Consider the following 22,002-nt stretch of genomic DNA (forward strand, 5'->3'; position numbering starts at 1 on the left):
AAAAAATTATTTTAACCAATAAAAAAGGTTTAAAGAAGCCTCCATGGAACCAGTTTCACATGAATTAATAATGCAATTCAATTCAGTTTATTTATATAGCGTCAATTCACAACACATGTCATCTCAAGGGACTTTACAAAGTCTATTCAATTGAATCATACAGTTTATTATTCAAACTGGTTAAAAAGTTTTTCTATCTAAGGAAACCCAGCAGAATGCATTGAGTCAGTGACTTGCAGCATTCACTCCTGAATGAGCATGTAGTGACAGTGGACAGTCGCTGGCATTATGTTGTTGACTTTGCAGCAATCCTTAATAACAGAATTAAAAATATTAAAAATAACTTTAGGTTTTTGACTATTTGCAGATCTGTAAAGGGGGGTTCTTTGTTGTGTATTTATTGCTGGACAACAATCTGAAAAGAATTTCACCCATCTTATGCAAACTCTCTCCTCCAATGAAAGGACATTTCTTGGGACATCATTTGCAGTAAAGAAAGTTCAACCACCAGATTTTTCCACTGAAAGAACTCTCATTCTTGAATTGGTTCGGTTTGCGTGCCTTTGAACATTGGTGTTTTGTTGAGCACCTACGCTCATTTCCACTAGCTTTACAAACCAAGCATGAGTCATCAACAGTGGCCGTTACAGAGCTTGCAGTAGGGCTTGGAGAGCTCAGGGGTTTCAGAGCTGCAGAGCTGCGTGCAATGTTCCTTTTAAGGCAAAAAGAGAGCATCAATAAACTATAGTTAATATGGAAAAGGAGACAGCGACTCCACGCAAGAACAATAGTATGTACAATGTTTTAATTTGCATATGTTCAGTATCCCCGAGCGTAACAGAAACAAGTAGTTATAAAATGCATGTTTAAATAATGTTCATACTGTACATTCTTCCTCCTTCCTGCCATACTTGCTGCTTCTATTGTCTGCGTCTTCAACCCGCCGATGGTGACGTTATGGTTTGCGCAGAGGAACTAAGTATTCTGCAGTGCCCTAGTTGTACCAGAGGTTTGGAACCTCTTTTTGTTGGTGGAAACACATGTCACTGGTTTGAAATCATGTTCAGGAACCGGAACAGGCTTCAAACTGCATTTGGGGAAAAGGGGTATGAGAAGATACAGGCCCAGACACTTGACACCCTGAAGCCTGGCTGAAATATGCTGCTACCGACATGGAAAATGGCTGATAACGAAAGATTTTATGGTCACATGAGATGTAGATTGAGCTTTTGGGCCACAATGACATGAAGAATGTTGGGGTGGTCATGGTGAGGTTTTCAAACCTAAGAAAAATGTATTAACTGTCACCATAGCAGTAGCAGCATCATGCTGCCAGTGGTACGAGTGCATTGCACAAATAGAATGGAATATTACATACAAATTATACAAATTACTCTTAATTCAATAGCTAGATAGTTGAAACTTATTTCAGTGTTCCAAGAGGATAATAATCCCAAACTAGTTTTGGAATGGATAAAATAGGCTAACATTCAGCTTTGGAAACTCCTGACCTTGACACTAGAAAAAATGTATGATCTACACTTTAAACCTGTGCCGAGACACTGGATAGTTCAGAATACGTTCTGATAAGAAGAGAGGCTAAATATCCTGCCAGAATTATACTAAATGATTCTTGATGACTATACAGGTCCTTCTCAAAATATTAGCATATTGTGATAAAGTTCATTATTTTCCATAATGTAATGATGAAAATTTAACATTCATATATTTTACATTCATTGCACACTAACTGAAATATTTCAGGTCTTTTATTGTCTTAATATGGATGATTTTGGCATACAGCTCATGAAAACCCAAAATTCCTATCTCACAAAATTAGCATATCATTAAAAGGGTCTCTAAACGAGCTATGAACCTAATCATCTGAATCAACGAGTTAACTCTAAACACCTGCAAAAGATTCCTAAGGCCTTTAAAACTCCCAGCCTGGTTCATCACTCCAAACACCAATCATGGGTAAGACTGCCGACCTGACTGCTGTCCAGAAGGCCACTATTGACACCCTCAAGCAAGAGGGTAAGACACAGAAAGAAATTTCTGAACGAATAGGCTGTTCCCAGAGTGCTGTATCAAGGCACCTCAGTGGGAAGTCTGTGGGAAGGAAAAAGTGTGGCAGAAAACGCTGCACAATGAGAAGAGGTGACCGGACCCTGAGGAAGATTGTGGAGAAGGGCCAATTCCAGACCTTGAGGGACCTGCGGAACCAGTGGACTGAGTCTGGAGTAGAAACATCCAGAGCCACCGTGCACAGGCGTGTGCAGGAAATGGGCTACAGGTGCCGCATTCCCCAGTCCTGGGCTACAGAGAAGCAGCACTGGACTGTTGCTCAGTGGTCCAAAGTACTTTTTTCGGATGAAAGCAAATTCTGCATGTCATTCGGAAATCAAGGTGCCAGAGTCTGGAGGAAGACTGGGGAGAAGGAAATGCCAAAATGCCAGAAGTCCAGTGTCAAGTACCCACAGTCAGTGATGGTCTGGGGTGCCGTGTCAGCTGCTGGTGTTGGTCCACTGTGTTTTATCAAGGGCAGGGTCAATGCAGCTAGCTATCAGGAGATTTTGGAGCACTTCATGCTTCCATCTGCTGAAAAGCTTTATGGAGATTAAGATTTCATTTTTCAGCACGACCTGGCACCTGCTCACAGTGCCAAAACCACTGGTAAATGGTTTATTGACCATGGTATCACTGTGCTCAATTGGCCTGCCAACTCTCCTGACCTGAACCCCATAGAGAATCTGTGGGATATTGTGAAGAGAACGTTGAGAGACTCAAGACCCAACACTCTGGATGAGCTAAAGGCCGCTATCGAAGCATCCTGGGCCTCCATAAGACCTCAGTGCCACAGGCTGATTGCCTCCATGCCACGCCGCATTGAAGCAGTCATTTCTGCCAAAGGATTCCCGACCAAGTATTGAGTGCATAACTGTACATGATTATTTGAAGGTTGACGTTTTTTGTATTAAAAACACTTTTCTTTTATTGGTCGGATGAAATATGCTAATTTTGTGAGATAGGAATTTTGGGTTTTCATGAGCTGTATGCCAAAATCATCCGTATTAAGACAATAAAAGACCTGAAATATTTCAGTTAGTGTGCAATGAATCTAAAATATATGAATGTTAAATTTTCATCATTACATTATAGAAAATAATGAACTTTATCACAATATGCTAATTTTTTGAGAAGGACCTGTACAAAGGGCAACTTCTGCGCTGCTTCATAAGAGACATCTAACCAAATATTATAGGAGGTGTATGTATAAATATATTTAAACTTTATGTATAATTTTGACTCTTAAACTACTACCAGAAAAAAAAAAAAAACAGTTCAAATGGATCATTAAAAGCCCAAAATCTGCATGGTATCCGTACCAATGATTCAATTAAATTCAAAAATACTTTATTAACCCAAAGGGAAATTAAATGTTGTAGCTCATATGAAGGTTTCTTCAGAGAGCCGTTGTAGATGCTGATGGCTGTGGGCAGGAAGGATCTCCTGTAGCGCTCCGTCTTACAGCAGATCTGAAAAAGCCTCTGACTGAAGACACTCTGTTGTTGTAGGACAGTTGTTGTAGGATGCGCGTATGGAAACATTTGATCACCAGTGTTCATGGTTATATTCAAATGTAAAGTGCCTTCACACTAAACCTTTGGAATGCTTTTTACAGTGCCAGAGTACAGTTTCTGGAGCCTGTCACACAGATGTGAACGCATCCTTGACCCTTAAATGGACCAGAGAACCGCACCGTTGCACGGTTACAACTGCCGGACCCTGGAGCAGTTCTCTTGCAGTGTAAATGCGCACTGTTCCCAGTGTACCATACAATGTGATGTAATAGCAGTACATTTGAGTAGAAGAAGAAGAAGAAGAAAAACATAATAAGAGCGCGAATCCGAAGATGAAAGAGTTTGAAAATGTCTAGTATGTCTTTGTGGAGTAGTGAAGCGGTGCAGGTGCACAACTATGAACACCGAAGTAGCAACTGAAACCCCAATGAGACGGACATTCTTCTTTTTGCTTTTTTGTTCCCGATCAGTGCAATACTGGAGCAATACTGCCTGTGAAAAATCCATTTCAACCACATGACATTGTTTGATGCGGTCTAGAAATCCCTGTGTGAAATCTCACCACGCCAACTGAAGTGTGAATTCTCTCACTTTTACTGATCCCTGGACTGGACCACCAGTTTGAATGCGTCTTTAATACACCTTCAAGCACACCTGACTCGTTTGATACTTCCTTGTTAATCTATGCAGCTTTCTTCCTATTTATCCACTTACATGGAGGTGGATACACACACAAAACTCTGCTTAACACTCATTTGTGTTTTACTCCCTCACCAGCAGGATGCATGCAGGGTATGCTGTTAATCTACCTCTGAGAGAAACGTAGAATAACATCAGGCTTTAGTTTCCCTAATACCTAATACCTAAGGCTTTACACTCCCTCTAAGAGCTCTCTCACGTAACTTGTACAGCCTGGAGATTTACAACCAACAGCCAGATTTGAGGGATATAATGTGTATCCAGATCAAGCCATCCGTTTACAAGTCATCACACAAATATACAGTGAAATTTATACTGCATATGGAGCCAGCTCTATTGCATTGTTATTTATGCCTCTGTTTCAATTGATTTAGCATCCTATCTCAGGTCAGCACTTCCACTGGAGTGTATCATGAAGTCTGCAGATGCAGAGCAATGAGAGTGGATGGCCAATGCTCTTCATCATATTCTGCAAGTACTGTTGCATTCAAAATAATAGCAGTGTATTTAAAAAAGTGAATAATGCTCAATATCCTTATAGCAGCTTTTATTTCAATACACGGAAATACATTGGGAACATGGCATATTCAGTTCCAAAGTAAAACATGATGAACACCTTATCAAATTTGTTCTCTCTCTACAGAAAGTGTGAAAAAAGGAATATTAGGATGTTTTGAAAAATAGATACATCTGCATTTTTTTTCAGAAACACAAACATGTACTGCCTTATCTGAAAAGTTATAGATTATGCTTTCCTGTGAATCACTGACAAATGTTTTGTTGTATAACCACAGTTTCTGAGAATATTTGTGTTGTGTAAAGTTGATCATCTTCCCGTCCCTGTGAACAAGTAGTCCAGCCCAGGACAGCTTAAACCTCAGAAACAGCATGTTTGATGTCATCACCAGTGGACTGGGCACTCCATAACGTCAATCTTTTTGGTCTGTAACCAAATGCTGCTTGCCTACTTCTGTGTTTTGGGCCAGTGACTTATTGAAACACTTTAAACGGCATTACCTCTTTAGACAAAGGCAGCATGATGTCTTTGAGTATTTTGAGGTATTGAACATGTCCCATTATATGTGCTTTGTAATAAACAGCCCTGCCACCATAGTTTGAGAAGCAATCCTGAGCCACTATGGTTGACAATGCACCGTGGCTTTAATTCAGTATTTGGGTCGTATTTGGTAAACTGTTTGTGACATATCATTACATAGAATTTTAAAGCATTTCAAATCATTTTTAGCTGAACAGCCAAACATTTTCTGGACTTCTTTATCTGTTTACCTCTCTCCATTCAGCTTTTAAATAAAATGTCTGAAACGATCCAATTTACTCAGATTTTCAGAGAGGAATGCCCAATAACCAGCCATGGTTAGTGCCATTCCCCTAAATAAGGGCCACCTGTTGGAAACTTGTTTTTCTCACAGAATGAATGACCTCACTGATTGAACTCCATGCTACTATTATTTTTTAACACACCCCCAAAAACAGTGAACTGGTTAGTGACGTTTAACTGTTATCATTTTAAACGCAAGTGCACATTACCACTTCGAGCTCACATTTGCATGCATTTCCTTGAAACCTAATTAGGTGTAATGTGATAATGCTCACTTGTAGCAGTGGTCAGTTGGTTTGGTGTGTTTACCGAGCAGGACTGTTTTCAGGCAGATAAACGAAGCTCCTGATCGTTTTCCCTAGAGAAACAACCCAGCTTTTAAGGGTTCATTAATTTGTTTAATTTAAAGGATATTTCAAACAGGGCAGAATCTGAAAAACGCCCCTCAGAGAAAAGAAGGGGGAAACAAGGCCCTTACCTGAGGCAAAGACTCCCACTCTCATTAGGATGATCATAATGATGATGATGTGGGAGGAAACACTCTTTGTCCTAGTCAAGGTTAGAGATGTGAATCGGGGAAAGAAAAAAAAAAGAGAAACATCTCATCTTTCATCGTCTCAAGTGGACAAAGAAAAAATTAAAAATGTTTTTCCCAGGCAGCGTTGGTGTGCAGCTTGGCGCATGACACATGGTGTCTGAGGAAATGGAGGGTGTGCACCAGTGCGTGCCTGTGTGTGAGAGTGCATCTGCTAAAAAAAAAAAGTTAGATTTCATGGGAGTAATTAGTGCACCATCGACTAATTACTCCGGTGTATTGATAGTTTGGCCGAAGCAACCAAAACAATGAGCTTTACGGAGCACACACAGGCTACGTGCATATAGACATCAGCTCTGCTCTAATTAGATTAAATGCATTAGAGAAGTTCTATTCTGAATACATAGGCTCCTATGTAAACAACCTCTGAAACCTATTCTAGAAAAAAAGATGAAACAGAGCATCAGTGGTGGCTGGGGCTCTTGTTAATCTCTCCAAAATATTTTAGACCTTTAAAAAAATTGGTTAGTGTTTTTTTTATTTTTATTTCCATGTCTCCTCTTGCAAAGCCAAAGCAAATAAATATCTTGAACTTTTTCACATTTGTACATTTTGCAACCACAAAGGTCAATTTATTCTACCATGTTCCATGTGATAGACCAACACAAAGCAGTGCATGAATGCATAGTTGAGGGAACATTATAATTTGGTTTATTTATTTTTTTGTAGTTGCAATTTTTTTACTTTGATACTTTTAAATAAAAACCAGTGCATCTGTCTGACTTCAGATATCACAGGTGTTGTGTAAACAAACGGCATCATGAAGACAAAGGAACAGAGTAGACTGGTCAGGGATTTGGTTATAAAGCAATATCCCAAGCAATGAAAATCTCACAAAGCTCTGTTTAATCAGTCTACATTACTCTAAAACATAGTGGTGGCAGCATTATGCTTTGGTTATGCTTTTTTGGCAGGGCCAGAAAAGATGGTCAGGGTGGATGGAATGGTTGATGAAGTTATCCTTGAAGAAAACCCGTTAGAGACTGCAAAAGACTTGAGCCTGGGGTAGCTTAATCCAAATGCATCCCACACTTTTCAGATGTTTATTTGAAAAAAAAATCAAAACCATGTTTTATTTTATTCTTTACAGTTAAGCAACAATTTGTGATTAGCTATCACATTAAATTCCAATAAACTACATTGAGGTTTTTGGTTTGCAAGCCACTGCACAAATTTGTATTCTAGATTTATATAAAGTTTGGAATCTAAATGGAAAAAAAGTCATTCCTCAGTTTTCACTTTGAATCTCTAATACCAAAGTAAAAGTATGACTCATTTGTATGTGTCTCTGGCTTCTTTCTCAGCTGTTACATATTCTAGTTTTCCTGGGAAAGTCTCGGAAGGCTTTCTCACCTACATTTGAAGTTTACTCTCTGCTTGCTGCCTTTTTGAGGTCTCTTAACAGATGTTTTCCTGTATTTAAGACTGGGTTTTAGCTGCGCTGAAGGACAGGGAGATTTGTTCCCTGAAGCTGCCGTGGACTTACCTTCGCTCTGTTTCCCCATTCAGCTGGAAGTTGAACATTTGCTACAGTCTCAGGTAGATTTCATGCTATGGCAGGTTTTGTTTAAGGACCTCCCCTGTATTTGACTGCAGTCCGTCCATCTTTCTTTCCATGCCCCCCTGAGTTAGACTGGATTGTCTAGTCTTGGAAAAGTCCCTGGTGATTTCACCTTATTTTATTTCACAGTGCTTTAATATTAGAACATTGTGCACCTGGGACCATTCAGAGCTGAAAAAAAAGGTTGATCACAGATATATTGTGGGAATCTACTGAGACATCTTTTGATTTTGTTGATTGGTTTTATCTTCTTCAACTAGTGTTTTTGTCCTCTGTGAATTAGATCTTCTGACACATTTTTTTTCCCCTTTATATCCTATTTGCAACAGACGTGCTCTTGATAACTTGTTTAAAATGGAGAGTTTTATTAACGGCAGGTTTCACAGCAAAGGATCTTAGTACTTTTAGAACTGCTAATGCAGTAACAGCACCCAGTAATTTTGGCCCCAATATTGCTTTAACAGTTTATTGAAGTTTGTAGACATTTGTTTCTGCAAAGCTCCCTATAGGTCCCATTGCAGCATTTCAGTGAGGTTGAGGTCAGGACTTTGACTAGTTCATTGGAGTACCTTCTTCTTTTTTTGTCAGTCTGTTCAAGATTTGTGCTGTGCTTGGGATTATTTCATTTTCTCAGCCGTTGGGCAGATGGTCTAGAATTTGAATCTGTACATTACCAACCCCTGTGCTTGGTTAAGGGGTCATGATTTGAGTTGATATGCTAAGTGTGGCTTTTACTAGACAGGTTTACTTTGGTCCCATCTGTCCAAATAACATTGTTCCACATGTTTTGTGGTTCACGCTGATGCAATTTTTCAAATTTTGCTGCCATATACACTAATAGTCAAATGTTTTAGATACACTTCATATTTTTTGGTTTTCTTTATTTTCATAACTATTTACATTGTAGATTCCCACTGAAGGCATCAGAATTGTGAATGAACACATATGTAATTATTTAGTAAACATAAAAGTGTGAAATAACCCTCAATGTCTTTTATATTCTAGATTCTTTAAAATAGCCCTCTTTTGGTTGATTACTCCTTTGCTCTCTCAGCATTCTCCCAGTGATCTTCATGAGCTGGTCACCTGAAATGTTTTTCCAAAGTTTCATGAAAAAACTTGACCGTCTCTCTACCCAGAGGGGGATTGAGAGACGGCCAAAGGTTAATATTTCAGTCATGACAGCAAAGGGTGGCTACTTTAAGGAATTTAAAATATAAACATATTTAAAGGTCCTTTATGAGTTTTTGTTTGCTACATAATTCCGTAAGTGTTCATTTACAGTCTTGATATCTTCAGTGAAAATCTACATAGTCATGAAAACAAAGAAAACCACTAAATGAGAAAGTGTGTCTAAACATTTTGACGAGTGGTGTATTTCCAGCGGACAGATTTTTTTCAAGACAACTCTTTTAAGCAAGCTGTACTTGTTCACTTTTTTTTTTTATCATACTGTCATGAACTTTAATATTTGTTATGGTGACGGAGGCCTGTAGATTCTGAGATGGAACCTTTGGAATTTTCATAATTTCTTTTAGTAATTCAAGGTCTGACCTTGTGTTCAATTTGCTTGGATGTGCACACCAGACCAGGTACATTTTATTTTACTATAGGTATTGTTTTAAAAACGAATAATCAATTTATTAATATTTTTTAGTAGTTTCTTATAAAAATGTTTAAACTTTTAAAATTCTTTATTTTTATTTTTTTTAAGCAATCTGTTTTGACCCAAGATAGACTACATGGTCATTCACACCAATAAAGACTTATATTAATATAAACATTCTGAGCACAATTGGAGCTAAATAAACTGGGTTGTGCTGCAGACTCTGCAGAATGGGCCCAGAGACTAATGTGATGCAAGGTTATCTTTTGTTAATTGCTCTCTCAACGCAATGTGACATCTGCATCGCGACATGATGGTTTATTAAATGCAGAATGTACTCAGAGAGCCATCTTGGCAGCTAATTATAATAGGTGTGGAATTTACATACAGTTTCCAAAGTACTGAGTGATTCCTCTTTGCATTAATATGGTGTCACTTGTTCCATTTCATGGTACAGCTAATGTTTTATTTATTATTATTTATTTATGTCTGACTCAGAGAATGCCCGCCACGGTCCTGTCTTCACCCAGGAGCCCAGTGACAGTATTTTCCCTATGAGCACTGGCGACAAGTTGGTGTTCATTAACTGCAGGGCGAAGGGTAACCCACCTCCACATTATAGGTATGTACTTTGTTTTATCTGCAGGATTATATGGATTTTGAAGCAAACCCAGTTCACACTGCAAAGTAGTGTTTTATTAGAAAAGGAAAAACTTTACATTTGATAGCAATATGTATTTTGGGATATTTTTGGGCTACTTATAAATTCATTTTGAGGCATGGGCCAGTATGAGATTCTCATGAAATGATAAGCTGAGTAAATACACTATGGTTACCTAGTATAAACACCAATATAAACGTGTGTAAAACATTAAGTATGCTTGTTTGTATTGAATTCAGAAAGGCAACATTATTTCTATTGCTGCCTTTTCCCACTTTTGTGGTGGTGTCACACTTCATATCCTGCCATGAATTTTGGAGCATTTAAAATGTTACTTGGATCTAAATGTAAAAAAGGAAGCAGATTTTATGGAACATCAGATCCTTTCACATTTTTTAAATATGCGTGTTGCTTTTGAAGTGCTTCCGTACTGAATAGTGCATGTGTATTTGGATCAAAGGTGTAGAAATTAGTGTTCAACTTCGTCAGGACAGGATACACCATTTTTGCCTTGATATCACCATCCCATTGTATTTTTTCCATATTAAAAAATGAACTGTACGGGAATATAATTTCATTCCTCTATGAGAACCCATAAGGGCTCAGATAATTATTTGTCAAATCAATCTGAAAGTAGAAAATGCTATCAGTTTAACTTGCGTTCTGAAGCGATTGAATCTTCAGGAGTAAAATCAGAATTTTTTACACACTGTTGCATGAAACAAATTTTTTTGTTTTTTTTTTTTGTTATGGCGACAATATTTGTTTAAATGCTGTAGCAGTGGGAAACATGTGAGTGGTGGTGTTCTTGCTGAGGTAGTCCGCCTTAGCAGGTGTAAAAATTATGGATGCTATTGTTTTAAATGCATAGAAAGAAGATGCTGGGCTGTTTTGTACCTTAAGCCATGGTGATCCTGATCTGTTGAAATGGAAGGCAGATCTTGTATAACATGGGTATTTCAACAACAAGCTGATATTAGCAGGTTTATTAGTCTGGCCATCTGCTCAGATGGAGCCAGCAGTCAACTACTTAACCCTTAGGGGTCCGTTGACACGTATACACGTCTTTTTTACATGTCTGATTTGGGAAGACGCAGCAGCAAGACTCCACCTTCCTGATTCTTCATGATTGAGTTTCAATTTAGGTTGAAAGGGTCTATTGTAAACTCTACACCAGTCTTTAAATTGTGTTAATAGACCTAGCAAACCCAGAGTAATGCTAAATTAATTCAACCTTATTTTTTTCGGAACATTGTCTTGTTTATTCCAACAAGGAATGGTAAAAACCAGCTACTGTGAACCGGATGTGCTTGCAAACATAAAAGAAAACAACATGAGACCCCTTTGCTATTGGTGGACATCTGACATTCAATCAATAATTATGGGCAGTCCTTAGGTGCTAAAAGATGGAGGAAAGTTGTGCAAGTAATGGGACAAACGGAGTAACACTGAGAACGGAGTAGCAGGAAAAACAGAAAGATAGCAATATTGATACAGAGTTTTGATACTTGGGAGATTAGTGAAATTTAGTTTGAAAGCTGTATGTAGTTTAATGGTTTTTATTTTGTATGTAAAGGCTGATGCAAAACTGAATGTACAGCAGGCAGCGCAGTTCCTTTTTGAATGTTAGGTTGTTTCGCCTCAATTAGCACAATTGGCTTTGATTTGTTGTCAATTTTAGCAGTTTTGAAATGTTAACTTTTTTAAACCTTAGTATAGCATGATACCACTAACAGGCCCCATGCCCAATCATTAGAAGACTGGTAATTAGTTTTCTACTGTGACATTTACAAACTTGGCATGTGGTATGTGTGATTTCCCAGGTGGAAAGTGGATGGAAGAGATATAGACACAGACTCGGATCCAAGCTACAGCCTTGCAGAAGGGAACCTGCTGATCAATAATCCTCATTTTATCAATCATGGAGGAGTATATCAGTGCATTGCTACAAACACATTTGGAACCATCGTCAGCAGGGAAGCAAAAGTCCAGTTTGCATGTGAGTACTTGTTGTGGGCCAATTTGTTTCCTCTTTCAGTTGGGAAAACATTTGCAGCTGAGCACACCTTCAACACAGTAAGTTTGCAGGCAGTTATCAACTTGATGAAGGTCTTGGAATTATCCTTAAAATACAAGACAATTGTGAATATTTAGCAAATGTACGCAGCAAAGATCCACTGCTCAGATGAGATAATCTGTTGATTACACAACTATTAGTCATGCACTCCACAAATCTGGTTTTTATGGATGGTAGTGAGAAGAAACCCTTTGCTAAGGGAAAACCATATGAAGTCCTGTGCTGAGGACACAGCAAACATGTACAAAAGGTGCTCTGGTCTTATAAGACCACAATTTGATGTTTTAACCTACTTGCAAAATGCTATGTGTGGAGGAAGACTAACACTACACATCCCTAACAATCCCTAAAGTGATGTATGGCAGTTTCAGCATACTGCTTATGGGATACTTTTCTTCAACAGGGATAGGAAACCTGGTCAGAGATAATGGTTGGACCTAAATATACGGGACAATCTTATAACCTCACAGAGGCTGGAATAGAATCCAGACTGGGGCGGATTCACCTTTCAGCTTGTCCACAGCGATAAGCATAGAGAGAGAGCAACGTTGGACTGGTATAGACCCAAGCATGTTCTTGCATGAGAATTAGCCAAGTCAAAGCCCAAAACAAAATCCAATTAAGAATCTAAAAAATCTGAAAATTGATGTTCACAGGTTCACCATGCAATTTGACTGAGCTTGTGCTTTTCTGCAGAGATGAGTGGACTAAACATTTAGTTTCTAGCTGCACGAATCTGGTAGAGACATACCCCGAAAGATATGCAGCTGAAAATTCAGTAATTTGGTTTAAAAGTATTCCCTCAGGGGCTGAAGATCTTTAAAGCCATGTGTCATTTCATAATTTCTCCTGTCAGCACTAAACAAATGAGAAGAATAAAGTGGAAAATATAATTTCTAGGACTGGGACCTAAACTTTCCATACATCCTGTTCCTTTGTAGTTCTGCTGGTATACTAGCACCACTGCACAAAAATAAGCAGATATACAGCTATGAAAAATAGTTCTCTGTGTTTCAATAAGTGACTGCAATGGACACCTAGTCAGCAGAAAACTGACTTTCAGGAACACATTATTTACTCACTATAACATTTACCCTGTGAACAGGTTGGCCCACAGAAAACAGTATTTTTCAGTTTCCTGTAAATCAAAAGTATAATTTAATAAAGTCAGTCTTGGTGTATTTCCAAATGTCAGTGTGTTTCTGAGACGCATTCATCTTTTAACAGAAGCTGGAAGTTCATGCCTGGCTCTTCATCCACTATCTAAAAGAAGAAATCTGAAAAACTGTTATCTTGACTGCCCGGAAATTTGGTACTGCAGCTTATTGTTTCTTGAAAGAAGGACAATAATAACGTTTGTGATCCTTCACGCTGTATCTGGTTTCAACATCAGATAACATTTAGCAACACATTTATATATAAAAATATATATAAATGTGACAGAAAATGTTCAAGAAACTGCACACATGGCAGGTTTACATGATTATCAGACTTTTGTCTTGCTTTTTTGCACACTGTAAGTAAAAATGGCAGTATAAGGGATAAACTGCTTGGGATAAATTGGGTTTTAACTTTGACAAAAATATTAAAATCTATATCATATCTATACAAACTTTATGTACAGTAATGGAGCATCTAACATCCTCATACTCGTACTTGTTGTCTTCCGCTTATCTGGGACCGGGTCGTGGGGGCAGCAGACTCAGCAGAGACACCCAGACGTCCCTCTCCCCAGACACCTCCTCCAGCTCCTCCAGGGGGAGCCCAAGGCGTTCCCAGGCCAGCCGAGAGACATAATCCCTCCAGCGTGTCCTGGGCCGTCCCCTGGGCCTGCTCCTGGTGGGACGTGCCTGGAACACCTACCGAGGAAGGCGTCCAGGAGGCATCCGGTATAGATGCCCGAGCCACCTCAACTGGCTCCTCTCGATGTGGAGGAGCAGTGGCTGTACTGCGAGCCGGTCCTGGATGGCCGAGCTCCTCACCCTATCTCTAAGGAAGTGCCCGGCCACCCTACGGAGGAAGCTCATTTCAGTCGCTTGTATCCTAGATCTTGTTCTTTCGGTCATGACCAAAAGTTCATGGCCATAGGTGGGGGTAGGAACGTAGACCGACCGGTAAATCGAGAGCTTCGCTTTTCGGCTCAGCTCTCTCTTCACCACAACGGACCGGCACAGCGCCCCCATTACTGCAGCAGCCGCACCAATCCATCTGTCGATCTCCCGCTCCATTCTTCCCTCACTCGTGAACAAGCCCCAGAGATACTTGAACTCCTCCACTTGAGGCAGGAACTCCCCTCCAACCTGAAGAGAGGGGGGTAGGAACGTAGACCGACCGGTAAATCGAGAGCTTCGCTTTTCGGCTCAGCTCTCTCTTCACCACAACGGACCGGCACAGCGCCCCCATTACTGCAGCAGCCGCACCAATCCATCTGTCGATCTCCCGCTCCATTCTTCCCTCACTCGTGAACAAGCCCCAGAGATACTTGAACTCCTCCACTTGAGGCAGGAACTCCCCTCCAACCTGAAGAGAGGACATCTAACATCCTCTATCTTTATATTGCACATTTAGTTCAGAGGTCATATGTCACTTTAGATTAAAACTATTTTGAAGCCCTTCTATTTTTTGTGGCACTGGTGGCCTTTATTTGGCAGTTCTGCAGACAGGAGACGGTTGCAGAGACTGAACAGGAAGACATACATCAAACGTCCCAATCAAACCCTGGGCAGTTCCTGGGCCACGTTCCATTCTCGACCCACTTCCGCCTGCAGCACCCGAGTCAAATCCCTTCCTACCTATATACTTTAATTAATAATTTATATGTAGAAGGAGCAAAAGAAAAAAAAAACACAAATAAATACTTTCAAGCTGAGATATTTGCAGTTATTCACTCTGGAACAACAAGGATTTGTTTTCTGACTCTAAATGGAGAATAAATTTACTGTTTTACCTTATCATAGTTTTGTGTAAGGAAGGCTGGACTTGATTTCAGCAGGATTTTTAATTAGCTTGGCTCTGATTTGACCCATGCTGATATTTGCGTGACCTCTCCAGAGACCAGTTGGTATTTCTAGGACTTTAGGATTGATATGTTTCCCTGCTATTTATTCTATCATCCTGTAGACAGCAGGGTTTAATTAAAGGTGAAAGCTCGACTGCTTTGTCCTTGGCCCGATCTCTTGCTGGTGCAGGGAAACTAACAGGGGAACCTGGTGTTTTATTGTAGGTGGGTATACTAGTATCTTGAAAAAATGTTCAGACTCCTTCAACCTTTTCACATTTTTTCATTAAAACTAAAGACTTCAATGTATTTTAGGAGGAAGTTGATGTAATACACCAACTCATCCATCCATCATCTATACCCGCTTGTCCTTGCAGGGGTCGCAAGGGGGTTGGTGCCTATTACTAGCGGTCATTGGGCAAGAGGCAGGGTGCACCCTGGACAGGTCATCAGTCCATCACAGGCCAACATAGAGACATGCACCTTAGCTAAATTGAGAGAGAGACCAGTTACCAGTCATGTTACATTGATTGACTGTAGGAGGAAGCCAGGGTACCTGGAGACAACACACGCATGTAAGGAAAGAACATGCAAACTCCATTCATAAAGACCCCAGGCCAGGATTCATGCCCAGGACCTTATTCTTGCAAGGCAACAGTGCTACCAACTGCACCACCGTGCAGCCCAATAGAAGGTAAATGGTACATGGCTCTCAATATGTTTTACAAATAAAAATTGCAACACTGTGGTGTGCAGATGTATGCAGCTGGAAGTAGAACCACAGTTCAATGCAATTACAGCTGCAAGTCTTGGAGGTATGTCTCAACGATAAGCAATGTATGTTTTAAGAATTTTTGAATTCAGGTCATTATTGAAGTTTTGGTTGGAAACATATTCCATCCAGGGGTATGATGAAAACCCTATATTAATACTCTTATAGATGTGGTACATATTTAAATAATTTTATGGTAAACCATGTACTATTTATAAATTAATGAATTTGGGTCCATATTGGAAAACATGTTAAAATAATGTAGGATTTGTTTGTTAAAATAAAATTCAATCTAAGGGCATTGGAATTGGTTTGTAGAGTTCCAGATATTAACATGGCTCTCTAAAAATCTTTTGGGAATTTAAAGATAAAATATGGATTTTTTAATGATTTTTTTTAATTCAATCCAATACCACTCATAGGATAAATCCAATGTAAGGGCCAAACCTTTCAGGAGTTGGCGCTGTCCTGAGCGGCCCAGCTGGCGGAAAGCAGGGTGAAGAGTTTGCTGGGAGGGATGGGGCAAGGGGTGGACTTCCAAGTTTGGGCTTGGAACCCGTTGATACCTGCTGGCAGTTCCATGCTATTTCTATTTTCAGATTATGGATTGAACAATCCTCAGTGAGATGTTGGGATATTGTTTTATAACCTAATCTGGTTTTAACTTCTCCACAGCTTTCTCACTGACCTGTCTGCTGTGTTCCTTGGTCTTCATGAGGCTGTTTGTTGTCTAATGTTCTCTAACAAACATTGAAGTCTTTACAGCACAGCTGTATTTATACTGAGACAAAATGTTAATAACAGGTGGACTGTATTTATGCTTTGACTTCTGAAGGCAGATTGTTACACATTTTATTTAGGGGTTTCAGAGTAACGGGGGCTGAACACAAATACACAGGATGCTTCCCATATTTTACTTGCAATGAAAATGATACACGGTACTTCAGTAATGTGTATCATTTTCCTTCTATTCACCCTACTTTGTGTTGGTCTGATTCATTATTACAATGAAATACAATACATACAATGAAAAAGTTTGAACACTTTAGCAGGACAATGTATACCAATATGTTCTTTAAATGATCCTTAAGGCAAGTGGAAGTTTTTTTTATTAGTTGCACCCTGACAGATTCTTGGTTTCTTTCACATCTAACAGTTCTGCAGAACTTCAGCCAGAAGCCCAGGAACACAGTGACAGTAAGAGAGGGTCAGGCTGTGGTTCTCCTCTGTGGCCCGCCGCCCCATTATGGAGGTACAGTACTCCTGACTATAACTCTTCTGAATTGTCTTCCAGTTTTACACTCCTGCTTGAGTCAGCACTCTTTACTGTTCCTCAGACTGCTGCTTAGTATCCTCCAGCAACACCGTTGTGATTCTTTTGTTTCTGAACCCTCCCACCTACGTCTGCTGCCACTGTTCTGCTTCTGACACTCTGTTTTCCATTCATTTCTCCTTATCTGCCACTGCTCCACCTGCCCAGACCCCTGCCTTCATCTGTAGTTCACAGCCTTACACTTCTTAACCTTGAACTCACTTTTCTAGCCCATATGATCTGTGACCGTGCTGTCATCTAGAAAGCCTCCAGAGCTCCATCTCATCCAGCTGTCATATATGTTTTTTTTTTGTTTTGTTTTTTTGTTCCCCTGGTTGCGGGCAAGTTATCTGCTGGGTAATAACGGCGGCTGGTGGCTGCTGCGGGAGCATTTATCCTCTGGCTCAGCTGTGAGTCGGCTCATGTGTCTGGGTGCTGCTGATTAGCGGGCCCTCAAAGGGGCCAGGCTCCTGCAGCTTTTTAGTGCCCGGCAGCAAAATTTCACGCCACCACAGCGGCCTTTCTCTGCTCTCTGTTTCCAGCTGAATCCTGCGGCCGTGTGGAATTCCACACATTAGCATTTTTTAGCCCTTACTTTCACCCTTCGTCCTTTGAATACCCCCATCTCTTTAGTTTTCACCATTAAAAGGATCATAGTCATACACTTGATGGGTTTTGCACTGGGTGATAATGCTAGCTTGTGGTATTTCAGAATTGAAAACGTCACTGAAATATTTTTTTCCTTAAATGCCACAATGATTGTATGATGTCAAAGCTGATTGAAGGTGTGCTGAAGCAATTCTTGAGGAAATCTACAATGCACCTTATTAAAAGAGGATTCATGTGAAGCTTATCTGAGCAATCAATACCTAAGTGGCCTTAAAGGAGCTGTGTTGAGAGTTAAACTCTGTCGGAGGACATGGGATTATGTTCCTGCAAGTCCTCTGTTGCTGTGGGACTGCAGCGTTTAAACAGAGCCAGTTTCTGATAGTTCCTAATCATGAAAGGTCTGTCAGTTCATGCCCTGATTTTGAATCACAGTTTTCCCTCAAGGAAGCAAATGGAACGTTTTAGCAGCTGTTACATTAGACAGACTGAGTGCAGAATGCTATTCGTCTGATAAGGGTGGGCTGCAGTAATGGCTAAATATGTTGTGCAGTTTCTGCAACTTCCCAAACTTGCCTTCTTACTCCTCTCAGTTAGAGCATTTTACAGCACACCTCGACTCTGATATGCTCATCCCTTCTTTCCTGTCTGCATTTTTGGATGTAGCCTTATTAATGTTTGAGGCAAAAGTGTTAATGTCCTTGATTACTTAGCAAAATAATTAATTAAACTTTTTCACATTTTGTCACAACATCACAGTTTAATAAATTTTATTGTGTTTGACTGAAAGGAGTGCACACAGTTTTGTCAATTAAAAATATCTGAAATGTTCTGAAATGTATTTGCATTCTCAGATACTCCTAAACAAAATCCAGTTCAACTGACTGCCTCAAAAAGTCATCCAATTAATAAATAGATTCTCCCTGTGATTAATTTAATCTGACTACAAATCCACAGGCTCTGAGATTCATTAGAGGACATTAGCAAACACACAGAATGATGAAGACCAAGGAACGCACTGGACAGGACAGAGATAAAGTTGTTGGTGGCAATATCATGCTGTGGGAATGCTTTTCTTCAGAAGGGACAGGACAGCTGGTCAGACCTCATGGGAAGATAGATGCAGTTAAAAACTGCAAGAAAAACCTGTTAAAGGCTGCAAAAGACTAGCATGACCCTAAACATAAACTCACAGCTACAATGGAATGGTTTAGATCGAAACATATATGACTGGAAAAATGATGTTCACAGATGTTCTCTGTCCAATCTGACTGAGCTTGAGCTATGTTTAAAAGAGGATTGGGTAGAGGTCAGCTTCTAGATGTGCAAAGCTGGTAGAGATGCACCTCACATGCAAACGTGATTCTACAAATTATTGATCCAGTTGGACCAAACTTTTAAGATCTATTTTTTGTAAAAATGTTTGAATCATTTTACTTCCATTTGACTAATGTGCTTTACTTTTATCAGAGAAATTCCCAAAATACATTGGAGTTAATGGTTTTTGCAAGGTACTATTTTCACTCCTATGTAGAGCTGCAGGATATCAGAGAAACGTGTTGTTACTATTGTCCTCTCAGGGTCGCAGGGGGTTATATGTAAACTGATACTATTGATGAATATTGTGATGACCATACTAATTACGGTTAGTCAGTCATTTTCTACCGCTTCTTCCATAGTGGGTCACGGGGAAGCTGGTGCCTATCTCCAGGTCGCCAGTCCATCGCAGCATAATAATTACAGTCAGTCAGTCATTTTCTACCGCTTCTTCCATAGTGGGTCACGGGGAAGCTGGTGCCTATCTCCAGGTCGCCAGTCCATCGCAGCATAATAATTACATTAAATCTAAATTTTTCTGACTCTTTTTGTCCATAACCTCCGTCCGGCCAGACCGATGGACGTACCCTATGTACAGATACAATAGGATACAGTAAAATAAGATACAGATAAAGTAAAGAGTAGTATTGACTCATAGAGGCAGCGTGTGTCGGTATGTCGTTTTTCTGTGTGGTAGCAATGTTCTCCAAATGTGGCACTTGGCAGCCGATTATCTTTTTCCCGCTGACCTCACGACTCTCTGGAGACACTTCTTATCTGCAGTCGAGCGCCCTGAATACCACACCGTCGGGCCGTACCTGAGGACAGACTCAACTGTGGCCCTGTAGAATGTCACCCACTGCCTTTTCTCCATATTGGTCCCCCTGAGTATTCTGAGAAAGCAGAGTCTGTGACCAGTTCTCTTCACTGTGGCCATGGAGTGCTTTTATCAGGAGAGGTCATCAGACATGATAACCCTGAAAAACTTAAAGGACTGCACCCTCAAGTTGGGACCCACAGCCATGGATATCAACATTAAACTCCGGTACGGACCTTTCTGGAACTTTCAAAATAAAGTGCATTAACCTTCTTCTGGCACAGCCAGGAAACGGGATAACTGCGGACTACCCAAATAAAAGCACAGCTGTTGCTACATCCGCTCTCTTCCACACGGCCTTCCAGAGGGACCGGATAGGGGAGAAAAGCGCGCGGATGTCTCTTTGCTGGAAAACAGACATAAACTCTTCAACTGGATCCAAGGATGTCATACAATCATCGATCATATGCAAAGTTAAGTACGAATGAAATACTGTCTGTGTATCTGGTATTTTCATCAGAGAACGGGTGTAATTAAGGTACAAGCATTGCTTAACTGTCTCTCCGAGCCCTGTAGGAGCAAACGGTGTTCGAGAGAAACCCCCTGCAAAGACGCGGTCTCCCAGTCTGGAAGAAGACCGCAGCGGACAGGACAGGCCGCACAGCTACAGCTCCGGAGCTAACCCTTTTGTTCAGAGCGAACGCACCTTCAACCCCCCACGAAGCTACCGAGCTAACTGCTTGTTGACTGTGGATACCTTCTTCAAACTTCACCCTTGGACAACGTTTCCTCACCACGGTTCATGAGGTTAAGTGTTTTGGGCAGAGACATATTTAGAATGAAATGATCTAAACGTTTTTCATTTTATGAAGTTTTGTTTGTGTGAAACTCGGCTACCTTAGTGCTAGCAGGCTATCTGCAGCACACGTGCCGGTTTGTGCTCTTTGTATGTTTTTAAAGTTAAGACAAACTTTATTTAAAGGGTGATTTTTAAACAGAACATTGATCATAACACGCCGTCCGCGCTTATGCATATTAACCGAGGTATTTTAAAGGTATGTGGTTGTTTCTGGTGCTAAGCTATCCGCTTCTTTGTTACCTCAACTGCTAACCGGTAAGAACACGTGCTTGCTACTAAAGAGTATTTAACAGAAAGGTTGTTTGTTTTCAAGCTGGTGAATAATAGTCCCTGAACATCATTTATTAGTGAACCAACCAAACCCAACCTTAGAAGCTGTCAAACAAACATAAGAATTTTTTAGGTGCATCTGGATGCTGTCACATCATGACTACTGTCCCTATTGCAAATGTGTTGCCGACAGCCAATTAAAAAGAGAGGCTGGGACATGACATCAGCTGTGAGATGCTCTTTTGCTTTTTCTTGAAAACCTTATCTGTAACCATACAACATTATCATAAATGCATAACAAGAGTAGGCATAACTGTCAACTACCTAATTACAATCACATGGAGACAGACATGAAGCAAAAAAAATCAAAAGAGATGCACTTGTATATTTAAAACTAAAATACTGGTTGTTTCATTTAAATAAAACACACAGTTCACTTGTAGATAAAGCTATCTGAAAAAAAATAAATGTATTAATATTAATTCTAAATGTTTAATCCATCAAACAATGATGTAAATTACAAATAATTAAAAACTCACTAACAACCTTACATGAAAAAAATAAATTTTCCAACTTCTCAACATAAATTTTACAAAAAATATAATTTAAATGAAATTCACTCATGAGATAAACTTAATTAAAATTGCATCTCTTTTGTTTTATGGGGGTGTGGAACAGAAATACTGTCTTGCAAGAGTTTAAAGTTTGCTAGTTTGATAATCTGGGAAGACTGTGAAAGTGATGTACCGTGTCATCATCTTAACGCGCCAAACATTAAATGGCTGCATGCTTGAACTCTGTACACTATTACGGACTCAAAAGCTCAAGTAATGTCAACTCAGATTTGCTCCTAACTTTATAAACAAATCTGTGGTTTTGGGATTGTGTTCTGCGGACCGATGAATTGAAACTGGAACTTTTCATGGTTG

The 22,002-nt window shown here is 39.9% G+C and overlaps 1 protein-coding gene across 1 annotated transcript in view; it reads left to right on the top strand.

Moving 5' to 3' along the window:
- LOC124856364 (contactin-3) overlaps window positions 1-22,002 on the top strand; it is a 253,125-nt gene that overhangs the window by 129,743 nt on the left and 101,380 nt on the right. The window contains exons 3-5 of the mRNA XM_047346720.1: window positions 9,883-10,006; window positions 11,869-12,044; window positions 17,049-17,144. Coding sequence (XP_047202676.1) covers window positions 9,883-10,006; window positions 11,869-12,044; window positions 17,049-17,144 — 396 coding nt within the window. The remainder of the gene's footprint in view (window positions 1-9,882; window positions 10,007-11,868; window positions 12,045-17,048; window positions 17,145-22,002) is intronic.

The sequence above is a fragment of the Girardinichthys multiradiatus genome, chromosome 20 (genome assembly GCF_021462225.1).
Source record: "Girardinichthys multiradiatus isolate DD_20200921_A chromosome 20, DD_fGirMul_XY1, whole genome shotgun sequence".
Classification (NCBI taxonomy): Eukaryota; Metazoa; Chordata; class Actinopteri; order Cyprinodontiformes; family Goodeidae; genus Girardinichthys; species Girardinichthys multiradiatus.